Source organism: Eumetopias jubatus, unplaced genomic scaffold, assembly GCF_037043125.1.
Source record: "Eumetopias jubatus isolate StellerSeaLion01/CBP00866 unplaced genomic scaffold, mEumJub1_p1.0 scaffold_8, whole genome shotgun sequence".
In the NCBI taxonomy this organism is placed as follows: Eukaryota; Metazoa; Chordata; class Mammalia; order Carnivora; family Otariidae; genus Eumetopias; species Eumetopias jubatus.
The window spans coordinates 108,191,142-108,204,964 of NW_028274814.1; the positions used below are offsets into that span (position 1 = coordinate 108,191,142).

The 13,823-nt window shown below is 35.7% G+C and overlaps 1 protein-coding gene across 1 annotated transcript in view; it reads right to left on the reverse strand.

Moving 5' to 3' along the window:
* Positions 1–137: 137 nt before the first annotated feature.
* The window catches only part of SLC6A15 (solute carrier family 6 member 15), a 41,995-nt gene continuing 28,309 nt past the window's right edge, over positions 138–13,823 (reverse strand). The window contains exons 7-12 of the mRNA XM_028105494.1: positions 11,248–11,489; positions 10,947–11,139; positions 8,446–8,638; positions 5,492–5,651; positions 1,591–1,753; positions 138–509 (exon numbers count right to left, since the gene is read on the reverse strand). Of these exons, the coding sequence (XP_027961295.1) occupies positions 138–509; positions 1,591–1,753; positions 5,492–5,651; positions 8,446–8,638; positions 10,947–11,139; positions 11,248–11,489 (1,323 nt within the window). The remainder of the gene's footprint in view (positions 510–1,590; positions 1,754–5,491; positions 5,652–8,445; positions 8,639–10,946; positions 11,140–11,247; positions 11,490–13,823) is intronic.

Consider the following 13,823-nt stretch of genomic DNA (forward strand, 5'->3'; position numbering starts at 1 on the left):
ATATACTTAGGATTAAAGATCACAGCCAAGGAACACCTGAGATCACCCTCTGATAAGTGAAGCCTAATGCTTCTCTTAGAGCCAATGTTCATTGATAAAAATGAACCAAATAGAACCCACTGATATTTTCTTTCCAGCTACAAGTCAGATTCTGGCATATCTGGCATATCTGCCATCAAGTACCCTATTCCATATCGTCCATTGGGAGCAGTATCCAGAGTTGGTGATCCACTCTGTTTTCGATAAATATTTTTACCAAAATTTGGAGATGACATCTCACTGGATATCTTTCCATGAATGAGGCTTGCATCATCGCCCTCTAAGTTTACAGGCTCTTTCAGGACCCTTCCTCTCTTATAGGTCACAGATGCTAAATTACCAGAACTATTGTCTATTAGGTTGCAGTGACGAATGATAAAGACAGCTGGGACAGGGAGTATTGCCAGGACCATCAGTAAGATACAGACAACCAGTCCCCACGTTGGGTAGCTCAGAAATTCTTCAGATGCCTGTGAAAGCCAAAAAAAAAAAAAAATCATTATTGATAATCTTGCTCTGTAAGTACATGAAAAAAAATATTTGTCTCAGGTCTGTAAGCAGAGTCTTGTGACATGTATTGACCACAGAATGTTGTGGAAGTGACATCAATCAACTTTAAAGGCAAGGCTTTACAGGCCTTGCAAGTTCTGCCTCTGTTTCTTAGGATGCTGCCGCCCTGAGTCCATTATGCCGGCAAGAAGCCAAGAATGAAAGATTACATAGAGAGAGACCAGCCTTCCAAGTTCAATCAACTGTATGAGTTCGTTCAGGTAAAAGCCTAGAGAATGAGCCCGTTCACCTGCAGAACCCTGAGAAATAATAAATCAGCATTGCTCTCAGTCATTAAATTACATGTGCCACACTGTCCTTCTAAAATCTGAAAATCTAAATCTTGAAACACATCTGGCCCCAAGGGTTTTAGTAAGGGTTAACAGACTTGTTAATGCCCCAGTCATGAAATTAGTTGTTGTTATACAGCGTTATTGAACGTAGAATAGTTTAAGGTCAGAGGTATCTCTGAAAAATAAGCATTCTGATTTTATAACAGTTAATATGTATCTTTATTATGATGTGGCTAATGCACCTTGAAACAGAAATTGAAATCATCATTGCTAATACAAAACAGTTACAACAAAACTTTCCTTCAATATTTATTTCAATTATATCTTCATGGCTAATGCATATTTTCTTGTTATACAGTATCTGGGATATGATTTAATAAATTTATACAGGAAAAATATTCCTGGTGGTTTGGACAATATGTTTTCTAGAGTCAAAGGCCCCATAATTATTGGTTCATCTATGGTGACATACACACAGCTACTTTAGTGAGGACCAAGTCCATATTTCTCATGTATTAAAAAAATCTACAATCTGTAACAAAATCATACATGTTTGGGGCCAAACAAAATATAAACCTCAAGATCCTTGCATAAAAACAAAACCATTCATTAAACAGCGAAATATATTGTGAAGAAAGCGAAAGACAAAAACCCCTAAAATAATATTTCACATGTATTTTTCATCTAACTTCCTTATTTTGTATTTTACCTTATCTTCAATCCATGCATTATAGCCAGGAGGACTTAATCCCATATTCACAACACTAGCTATTAGCAGTGATAATAGCATTAGAGGAGAAATATATTTCCACATATAGTAGTAATATCTGTTGGGAGCAAACCCCAGCATATCTTTCAGGTCTTCCATAAATCTAAATAAAAAGAAAGCATTTAATTATGCCTTGAGTTAATATTTCTATACCTTAAAAATGTGCATTATATTGACAGTTTGACAAGGGTTTAGCTATGATACCCTATGACATTTTATACTGAATCAAAAAATCATATTGGGAGATTACTTATAAGTTAAGAACATTCATAAAGTGTAAACAGTTAAGTATTGTGATTTTTGTCTAGTGAAAGCACGCAAACCAATTACTGAAAAGTTTCCCACTGATGATTTTCTACTCTATAAACACAATGTTTGCAATACATTCAAAATTCCTTGTCTCTTTTTTTATTTAGCAATAATTAATTAATATCATCCAGTATCTAACCAGTGTTTATATAATCTAAACTTTCACTTCTCTTCATAGTCTATTTGTTGGAATTGAAAGAAGGCCCACACATTGCAACTGGCTGATGTGTTTCTCAAACCCCTTTTTCACCTCTTACGTTCCTCCTACATCTCTTTTTTGTTTCTTCCACTTTTTTTTTTTTCAATCAGCTGGACACTCTATACCATAGTAATCTCAGAGTCTGGATTTTGCTGATTACATCCACACAGTGTTGCTTCACAAGTGCATCTGATCCTCCTATTTCCTGTAAATTAGTACTTAGACTTAGTAACCATTAGGCTTATGTTGTTGTTTTAAGAAGTTTATCGTGGTATTATTTACATGAAATAAAGTTCACCCTTTTAGGTATATGATGTCAACGCTGTCAAGGCATAATCATTACATAGTGGTCTATATATCTCTTATTATTTAAATAGAGATAATCATCGCCCACCCACCAGTGTTCCAGTAGATTTTTTGGTTGTGTAAAGACAGTTCTCTAGTAGAGACTTCAAAGAGAGATCATAGTAACTATATACCCTAATTTCTTCTATGCTCATAATTGTCTGTCTGTGGTCACTATACTTGAATGTGATTGTTGCTGGTTTAAACATCTGTGGCTTATGTTTTCTTTCCTTGAGAATTGTAAATATTTCTAACTACATAATATTGTTACAAAAAAATGTGTTGACTTTCAGATTTTTCTCTCATAAGTAATTTTGATTGTTTTGTTTGTTACTGTTTTTGCCTGGATGGCCCTTTTTGTTTTTTTTTTTTTATTTTTTTGTCTTGAAGTAAGAGCCTAGACTATGTCCTGGTGTTGCCTTATGTCTATTTTTCCAAGTGTACCATGTGCCCTTTCAACATTCAGGTTGTCCCTTATTTTAGGCAAGTTTCTTCAATTACAGCATTTAATATTGTTCCAGCCACTGCTTTTTGAGGACTTCACTGTACACATGTGGAGTCATCTTTGTTTAACTCCTGTTCCTACTCCTTTTCTTAGCTCCTTTGCTATTTCTTCTTTTTTTTAAAGATTTCATTTGTTTATTTCAAAGTTGGAAAGATAGCGAGAGAGATAGAGAGAGCACATGCAAGCAGAAGGGAAAAGGAGAAGCAGAGCCCCCGCCCTGAGCAGGGAGCCCAAAGTGGGACTCGATCCCAGGACCCTGGGATCATGACCTGAGCCAAAGGCAGATGCTTAACCGACTGAACCACCCAGGTGCCCCTTGTATTTCTTCTTGATTAAAAAAAAAAGTATTCCTGGGCACCTGGGTGGCTCAGTCGTTAAGCGTCTGCCTTCAGCTCAGGTCACGATCCCAGGGTCCTGGGATCGAGTCCCGCATTGGACTCCCTGCTCCGCGGGAAGCCTGCTTCTCCCTCTCCCACTCCCCCTGCTTGTGTTCCCTCTCTCGCTGTGTCTCTCTGTCAAATAAATAAATAAAATCTTTAAAAAAAAATAAAAAAAGTATTCCTCTTTTCTAACTTCTAATTCTTGTGGAACTAGTCATTGTGCTTATTGTTTCTGTGTTCTTTGTAATTTGATCATCATTTCTGAATATTAATATTCACAATTATTTCCTGAGTTCTAGCACCTGTTTTCAAATCTTCCTTTTCTTTAATTATCATATTTCCTGATTTTTAAACAACTGATGTATGCTATTCTTTTTCTTTTAGAAAAATATGTTTCAACTCATTTTTGAAATATGGTTAGTTTTTCATCTATTTTGCTTATGTTCTTTTGTTGTCTGCAGGGATTTATTCTGTTGTTTCCTCTTTTCTAAAAAATATTTTTCCTAAGATTTGGCCACATTCAAGTGAATTTTCCTGCATCTTTAGACACTAAGATATACACCAAAAGATGGAAGAGCATTTTTTTGGCATTTTCAAAAAAGAGATTTCTATCTTAGGTTATTGTTAGGCTCATAGGTAATGTATGCAGAACACACTACCTCGCATACAGTAGGAATTTAATAGGTGCACATATAGTAGGACTTTAATAGATATCAGTTTAAGAACTACTATTAGTAGTAGTATCACTATTCTTGCGGTTGTTAACTATTATTAATCAGGGACACTAACTACCAAGAAGAGATATTTTGTACTATGCCTATTGTAAATGACAAACTGTTTAAATGGAAATCTAAATTATGATCTTATTGATCCACAGATCAGTCCAATGATAATATCAAATTCCAACACAGTGCAAGTTAGGGGTATCTTGGTAGAGTATAGGGATACCTAATTTTGAAATTACCTTCTAAATTACAGTCTTGGCTCGTAACTAACATTCTTGTTCTCCTGCACAAGTAAGGCCAATTTTCCATCTATAATATGGATGATATTAGTTACCACAGGGTATTTTTATGAGGATTCAGATTTAATGCATGTCAGACAGCTATTACTTCTATTATTGTATAGCACGTGATTATTAAAAGTAAGTCTCCCTCCCCTTTCTTGCCTGGAGCTTTTGACACGAATAAAAACATTCTCCAAGCTTTGTCACGAAGCTCATTCAATACCAGTAACATTCTCTATGTTGTTTAAGAGGACTCTGGTCTTCACGTAACACACTCGTTCCTCCTTTACGTAGACCTCTAATAAGCTTGCTGATCTTATTGCCTTGGTCCATATATGTTAACTAAAGACAACAACTTTAAAAAATATATTGTACAAAACCTCCAGTAACCTTTTTCTTCTGAGAGTACTCTAATGCCTCATTTCATGCCAAGTATATATACTTTTCACATCAAGCAGGTATATAATTTAGAGGTTTAGGCATCTAGTTATTCAAGTAATGACTCCACATGAATATGAAGTTTGTGCATAGCAAATGCCACATATGCCTCCAAGCAGGATAGATCACTTCCCAAAACTGACCTGCTACATAGGACGTACGTATCATAATAAAATAAAACTCCTCCCATAAAACAGATTAGCAAAGTAATTAGGAAGACAGGCTTTAAAGTTAAGCAGAAACAGCTATGAATCCCAGGTGTGCCTCTGTCCAGGTGATGAGCAAGTCACATGGTGTCTCATAAGCCTGAGAAATGTGAAATGTGGACAACTATAATAACTTAAAACAACTTAACAAGGTTCTTGGAGCATAGCCATTACTCACTAGATCCTGGAAGATACTATTTCAAACTAGAATAAAATCAAAGCTCCAGAATCCTAGATTATATTACCATCCGCACAATTCTATCTAATCACCTAACAGAAGAATAGGCCTTAATAAATGGATTGAACCAAGAAGAGCCTGCAAAAGATTTGATTTTGTTGCAAAGAATTTTTCCCTCTAGTCATTTCCCTCCTCTTCTAAATGAAAAAGATATTGACAATTGGTCTTTCCAATATAGAGATGAAAAATGAATGCATAAAAGCAAATATACTTACTTATCTATGCCATAAACAAAGGATACAGCAATATTCTCCAAAATGACTACAATTAGCAGAGGGAGTGTAGCAGAATAATCATCAAACATTGTAACGAAGTAATTTCCAGAGCGTTGCACAAATATCAGGCCAATACAAAATGCCAGAAAACAACAGATAACTGTACGAAAGAAATAGATGAAAAAATTAAGCTTTTATTCAGTCCAGTCTTTTACATTTAATTATGAGGTATTATATTCAATCAATGTTGTCTTCACTTTTATAACTTTTCAATGATAAAAATAGGCAACACCTTTCCTGATACTATGGAATATAATACATTGGGAGTTGCCTGGATTTAGCCCCAGATTTAATATGAATCCACTGTAAGACAGTAACTTTTGACAAGCTACAATTAACATAAAAGCTTAGAGAGATTTCTGGGATCCATATAATATTCCCATATTTATGTTAAACTCTATTCTCTCACACACTTTAGTAGAGAAGCTGTCAAAAATAAAAGATTACTGCGTTCTATTTCTCAACCACCTTTGAGCAGAGGCGAGAAAAAGTAGTAAAGCAGGTACTGGCAGTTTGGGAGGGGAGAAAACAGACATCCTTGGGTTCAATCACATGGGGGTTCCCCGACAATCTCCCTAAGTATGGGTTAAGTGAAGTCATCACCTCCATCTCTCAAGCACAATGCTAGTCGTATGAGTTACATCATAGATAAATGGATATTATATATAAACATATAATGTAGAGAAGGAAAAGTAACATTTACTTGGAGTCTATCACATACTGAAATTTTCTTTTTTAACGATTTTATTTATTTATTTGACAGAGAGAGTACACAGTGAGAGAGGGGACACAGCAGGGGGTGTGGGAGAGGGAGAAGCAGGCTTCCTGCTGAGCAGGGAGCCCGATGCGGGGCTTGATCCCAGGACCCTGGGATCAGAGCCTGAGCCAAAGGCAGACGCCTAACGACTGAGCCACCTAGGCGTCCCTACTGAAATATTTAAATGCTTGTCCCAGTATACTGTACTCAAAGTCTCAGGATGGAAGTAGCAGGGCTTGAACCACAGCCTGTGTCACTTTCACTCTCACCTACTTACACCGTAGTACATGGTGAATATGAAGAAAGCATATTCTAGTTGGTACAGATAGTAAGAGCTTTGCTGGAGATTTGAGAGTAAAGACTGTAAGTAATTTACTTATCTTAGTCCTACTGTACTATCAGAGAAGACAAAAGCACAACGTTTCATCGAGGTGAAATATGACTTTAAGTATAGGTATGATCCCAAAAGACAGGTAATGGGAAAAGAGAGGACATTCCCCTTTGCTCTGACCAAACAGGTTCTCCAGTGGGGTTCACAAAATACTACCTCGTGTATGTTTTTCCTCTACACTGCTGCTTTTCCCTTAATTTTGCAAGCCCTCTTACTACAGGGGGGTTTACATATGGGGCAAAAATGAGGAAAGTGGCAAAGATGTTATTTAGTATGCCCATCAGGCAGGATACGGGTAGCCTTGAATTAAATAGAAACTTCAGAAGTAGAGACTGCCTCATTTGGGAGAAGATAAGGAAGTTTCTCATTTATAGCTGAGTTAAGACATAAGCATTTAATAAACTGCTAAAATTGTTTTACACGTACATACCAAACTTAGCAGAGCACTAATTCATAAAGATACATATTTGAAAGTTATTTACACAGCAGTTATTACTAAATCTTTCAGAGTCAAAAACAGAACTTTGATGAGCTTTTATATTACTGCCCAGCATTCACTATTATATATATATATATGTATATATAGGTATAGGTATACATTTTCTAATTTGTTTTTGCATCACTTACTGACACTGTTCCTGCACTCTGGTCTGGCTGGCTTCCTTAACTCTTCTCTTTATCTCTGTTTATATATGTTAAATTAAAGCTATTACTAAAGCTATCCTCTGACCCCTACAAGACCCTTCCCCTTTCCAATTTAACTGCCATCCCTGTCACTGATAGTTCCATCATATATTGAGATGACCCTCGCAGCTTCTTAATTCTTGTAACATGTTAAATCACTACTATACCATCTATCAGTATATTACATGGTGTAAGTCTCATGTACCAGACTTGCTGTTAGTTATCAGTTCTATTATTTTTGGAGACAAGGCTCTCCTGTATCTCTCTTTTATAATTTCTCTTATATCCTTTATATCCTTCAAGTGCAAGGATGGTGCAGTACAAAACTGGTACTCTTTTTTTAAGATTTTATTTATTTGACACAAAGAGAGAGCACAAGCAGGGGAAGCGGCAGGCAGGGGGAGAGGGAGAGGGAGAAGCAGACTCACTGCAGAGCAGGGAGCCTAACGTGGGGCTCAATCCCAGGACCCTGGGATCATGACTTGAGCCAAAGGCAGTCGCCCAACCGACTGAGCCACCCAGGCACCCCCAAAACTGGTACTTTAATAATTGCTTGCACGTTGGACTTAATAATAACCGTCAATATTGATAAATTATTTTATTTTCTTTCTTACTTGGAGATATTAACTACTAGTAGGCTACAAGGGCTATTTTATATGAGAACTGAATTTAGGTTTATCAATTTCAACGATGCACTTTTTGGAAAAGGAATATTGGATCTGAACTTTTAAAAATAATTTTCTTATTTACAAAATTATACACGAACATTCTATGACTTCATTCTATTCATGATAAATTCATGAATAAGTTCATAATAGTGATCATTACTATTAATAAAAAGTAATATAATAAGTAATCACCAATGAATAATTAATATAATCTACATTGAATCTAGAATCTATCATTTGCATTGTATATAACATATAAATAAAATAACAAATAATACATACATATTAATAAATGGGCATTAATAAAACACTTTCCATTTCCATCTCTGACCTCTCACCAAGAGTAAAATGGCCTGTATCAGTTCAATGAAAAGTCAAATACCTAAAAACTCACCAGTAAGAATTTCTTTCCTCACTTTGAAAGTATCCACAACAGGTGTGATGATCCCTTCAATGGTTCCAAACATGCTACCAAGCCCTAGATTTACCAGCATGAGGAAGAACATCACTGACCAGAAGGGGGATGCAGGGAAATGTGTCATTGCTTCTGTAAAGGCAATGAAAGCTAAACCAGTCCCCTGAACAGCCTGTAAATTATATAAAATAGCAACATTAGTACTGAGCAATATTGAGGGGAGGGAAAACTCTGCATAATGCTTGGGAGTTACTGGAAATAGATAGGCTGATACCATGCTGTCTCCTAAGAAACTGTGCCTCTAAACAAAAGTTGATTGTGTTATCTCATAAAAACAACAAATCCAGAATTAAAAAAGGAAAAAACAAAAACAAAAACTTTAAAGGGTGATTTAATAATTAAATCTTTCTTTACAAAACTCAAGATTTTTATATAAATGATGGCTCCATCCATAATTTCTTGCACATGATTCTTTATGTTTAGTCTCATGTATAGTGTTAGCTGTCTTACCGCAAGGGATCAATGGTTCATTTCTCCATTATATTTTCCTTTTTGGCAATACAGGGGAAAGGGCAACAACCAATACAATGATACGTATTAATATTCACCTGTTTCATGTTTATTAAAATAAATGACAGTGGCTAAAGGAGTTAGTCATGAACTTGTTAAACAAAAATATTAAAATGGCTAAATACCAATTATGTGTCCAAACAACCATGCAATACATTAATGATAGTCATAACTTCAATTTTGTGTTAAAGATCATTTCAGGAAAAGTATCAGACTAATTTCATTTTCTTTGATGAAAATTGATTTATATTCATATTTTAAATTTTTGTGGCTTAATCAGTGAGATTGCTTTTTAAAGTAAAGCAAATCTTTGTAATTTAAGAAAATATGTTCTTTTGATTTCTCTTATTTTTTCCCCTTTGCTTGTTTGTTTTGTTCCTTAAATTCCACACATTAACTAACTGTTATTAAAATAAAAACCTTAGGTTTTGTTGACTGTTGTTTTTTTTTTGCTGTGCAAAAGCTTTTTAGCTTGATGAAGTCCCAATAGTTCATTTTTGCCCTTGCTTCCCTTGCCTTTGGCGATGCTTCTAGGAAGAAGTTGACAACCGACAGAATGGGAGAAGATATTTGCAAATGACATATCAGAAAAAGGGCTAGTATCCAAAATCTATAAAGAACTTATCAAACTCAACACTCAAAGAACAAATGATCCAATCAAGAAATGGGCAGAAGATAGGAACAGACATTATTCCAAAGAAGACATACAAATGGCCAACAGACACATGAAAAAGTGCTCAACATCGCTCGGCATCAGGGAAATCCAAATCAAAACCTCAATGAGATACCACCTCACACCCGTCAGAATGGCTAAAATTAACAAGTCAGGGAATGACAGATGTTGGCGGGGATGTGGAGAAAGGGGAACCCTCCTACACTGTTGGTGGGAATGCAAGCTGGTGCAACCCCTCTGGAAAACAGTATGGAGGTTCCTCAAACAGTTGAAATTAGAGCTACCGTTCGATCCAGCAATTGCACTACTGGGTATTTACCCCAAAGATACAAATGTAGGGATCTGAAGGGGTACATGCACCCCGATGTTTATAGCAGCAATGTCCACAATAGCCAAACTATGGAAATAGCCAAACTATGGAAAGAGCCAAGATGTCCATCGACAGAAGAATGGATAAAGAATAGGTGGTATATATATACATATATACAATGGAATATTATGCAGCCATCAAAAGGAAATGAAATCTTGCCATTTGCAATGACATGGATGGAACTGGAGGGTATTATGCAGAGCAAAATAAGTCAATCAGAGAAAGACATGTATCCTATGACCTCACTGATATGAGGAATTCTTAATCTCAGGAAACAAACTGAGGGTTGCTGGAGTGGTGGGGGGGTGGGAGGGATGGGGTGGCTGGGTGGTAGACATTGGGGAGGGTATGTGCTATGGTGAGCACTGTGAATTGTGTAAGACTGTTGAATCACAGACCTGTACCTCTGAAACAAATAATACATTATATGCTAAAAAAAAAAAAGATAGCGGGAAGGGAAAAATGAAGAGGGGGAGATCAGAGGGGGAGATGAACCATGAGAGACTATGGACTCTGAGAAACAAACTGAGGGTTCTAGAGGGGAGCGGGTGGGGGGATGGGTTAGCCTGGGGATGGGTATTAAAGAGGGCACGTACAGCATGGAGCACTGGGTGTTATACGCAAACAATGGATCATGGAACACTGCCTCAAAAACTAATGAGGTAATGTATGGTGACTAACATAATATAAAAATAAAAATAAAAACTTTAAAAAAAAAGTATGTTCTCTGAAATAAAAATGTGAATTTTGAAACAGCATAATCTTCCACTGTCATTTTAAAGCTCATTTTCCTAAAAGAAGTCTTCTGGATATGTGTCTTTTTACCTGAGTGATAATTACTGTGTTGCTTAAACATAGCCTACTCACTTTATTTAGCTCATCCTCGGTTTGACAGGAATTGAGATGAAGAGCAGAAAATTCTTCTTCTTTCACTTTTTGAATGATGTCATAAACTAAATGATAATCTTCGGCAGTAACAGCTGAAAGGTTGATATGGTGAGGAATAATATCCCGACTAATGTCGCCCATTTTCAAAAGTTTTATGATCACCTTCGAATTTCTGAAAAATAGAACAACACAACGAATGCACCTTTATGGGTGTGTGTGTGGGGGGTATATGTTTTATACAATTATGCCATCAAAAGCTAAAGGAAATTAATATCCATACTCTGCTATGCATTTCTCACTTATGACATTTGCTTTAAAGCCCAGAACCGCAAACACCACCAGTGTTGCCAGGACAGATGTAAAAAAATTAATGAAGGACACCAGGATAGCATCAAAGTGGCAGTTGTTGTCTCTTTTGTTGTAGCTTGAAAAGGCGATGACACCACCAAATCCCAGACCTAAGGCAAAGAACACCTGAGTAGCAGCTTCTCTCCAGACCTTGGGTTCCAGCATCATTTCAAGCTGTTTAAAATTAAACATAATAGAAGTCAGCTGTAACATAGTACTTCGGAATAATCTACATGGAATCAGTTCTCTTATTTAAATATATCATAATGATATTTATGCACCCAAAGGTTATTTCAACTGGGGGAGTAATCTGTTCTTAGTAGAAGTAACAGAGTTTTCACTTAGTAGTGAGACCAGAAATATAAAAAAGGAAAACTAGAGACAAACGTGTACATGGAGATTTTCTACTTGTGTAGGAATTTTTAAGTAATCTTTAAGACAAATCAAAAGGACTGTTTGAAATTAACTATCTTCAATCATTTCCTATTTTAAGTCTTGGTTTTCCTTCCAAAGCAAAATAAATTAATTACCAATAAAATTTAATTATTTAACTAATTTGCTAAGTTTTGTGTTTTCTGGGGGCAGTCCAGTAGTCAAGGCAGATAATAAGCAGATTATAAGTTTGGGAGCGTTGACTATTTGTACTTTGCATATTCACGTATGTATGATGCATTTCTTTCAATAGTTTTCTGAAAGCCTTTTCTTTGAAAATTGAAGCAATGCAGCTACATCATCTCTAAGACCCTTTCAGAGCCAAAGTTCTGAAGGTCTGAACCTGTGCTGAACATATATTTCAAGTAACTCTGCTTTACTTCTTGGACAATTATCACTGTCTATAATCAAACCTTTTAAATGGGACAATTAATATTAGCCATATGTGACATAGATGTCAATGAACAGGTTTGATTTGAGTAAAAAAAGTGTTTAAATTGGTATTTTATCTCTTTTTACTATTGCAATGAGGCTGCCTTCACTGGGGGCAATGTCAAATGTGGATAAGAAGATGAGGTCCACAGTTTTAGATTTCGATTCTGCCATTTAATAATCTAAAAGCAGTGCAATCTAGAGTAAGTGGCTGCCCTCCCTGAGTTTCAGCTTCTTCAACTGAAGATGGGAGTAACAAGGCATATACCACTCTATCATATGCCCTACCACACTCTAAGTGCTCCATAATTGTTGACATATATGGACTGCATTGGTAGGAGTACTGATAAGCACTTTGTATGGACTGCCTCAATTGATCTTCAGAACAATCCATGAAATTTGTTGCTACTATTGTCTGAATCTTAAAAAGGTTAAGTAACCTGCCCAGGGTTACACGGCAGTTCTGAGGTAGAGCTGAAATATAAACCAAAGTGATTCCAAAATGTGCATTTTCTCAAATATTAGGATTTATTGTTCAATTTTAGTTACTAGGATTTAATTATTTCAGTTATTAGTTATTAGGATGTGTTGTTCAATTTTAGTTCAATTTATTGTTTAATTTTAGTGATTATAATTGAGATAGAATATAATATTCTCATGAAACATAATCACGATTATATTTATAATTTATTAAGATTTAACTGAAATACTCATATTGTTTGTTGATCATTGCTACATTACCACTCTATCATTAATATTGATCTCAAATACACTCAACTATCTATCTCTACTTTACCCACTAGATGGCAGGCAACACCCATTTACTAAAGACATTCCGCTTTCTTCCAGTTCAGGAGCTAAATCTCCATTCACTGTTTTGGGAATAGTTTGTGTGCTTTACTTTCTCCCTTGGATAAACAATGTAAACTAAAAAGTAACTGACAACTTATCGTTATTATATTAACTATCATACGTGCAGTGACCTAAAACAGAATTTTATCTATAGTCAATGAAAAGTGGGCTGAAGAAAGAATTAACTATATTTTAATAGTGATTCCTAGTCCCGGATGAAAATGTCAGTAATGCCATAGTTTTAAATACAGGGCCATGTGAAAGTGTCATATCAAAGTAGCTGAATTCTAAGATAGCTATTTAATTCAAATACTTAGAATTATGTCACAAGCAATTGCCAACTTATATAAGGTGATATTCCAGAAGTTCACACCAAAGTTGGTTGTTTTAAACTAGAAATCTTTTCTTTTAGAAATTACAATGTAAATATTTTTGCTTAGTAAATATGGCCCATTTGAAGCCAAATATCTTAACTAGTTATTCACTGAGGGGTTCCAACAACTCTAAATGCTAACCAGGACTTTTGAATTAGTCAAGAAAATCAGATACCAATGGCCGCATTTTTGCTACTAGAGAATGAATACTAAGCTGAAACTTGATACCCAAAGAACACAGCCTCTTTTACATCCTATCAAGGCAGCTGGAGTGACAAAGAATTCCAGGAAAGCTAATTTCTGCCCAAATCCCACAACATGATTCTGGCTGCAAATTCACCCTTCAGATAACTTCCACTTTCTGAACTAATTTTGAAACTTTACCTTTATAACTCCATGTCTGCCTGTAATAGTGTTG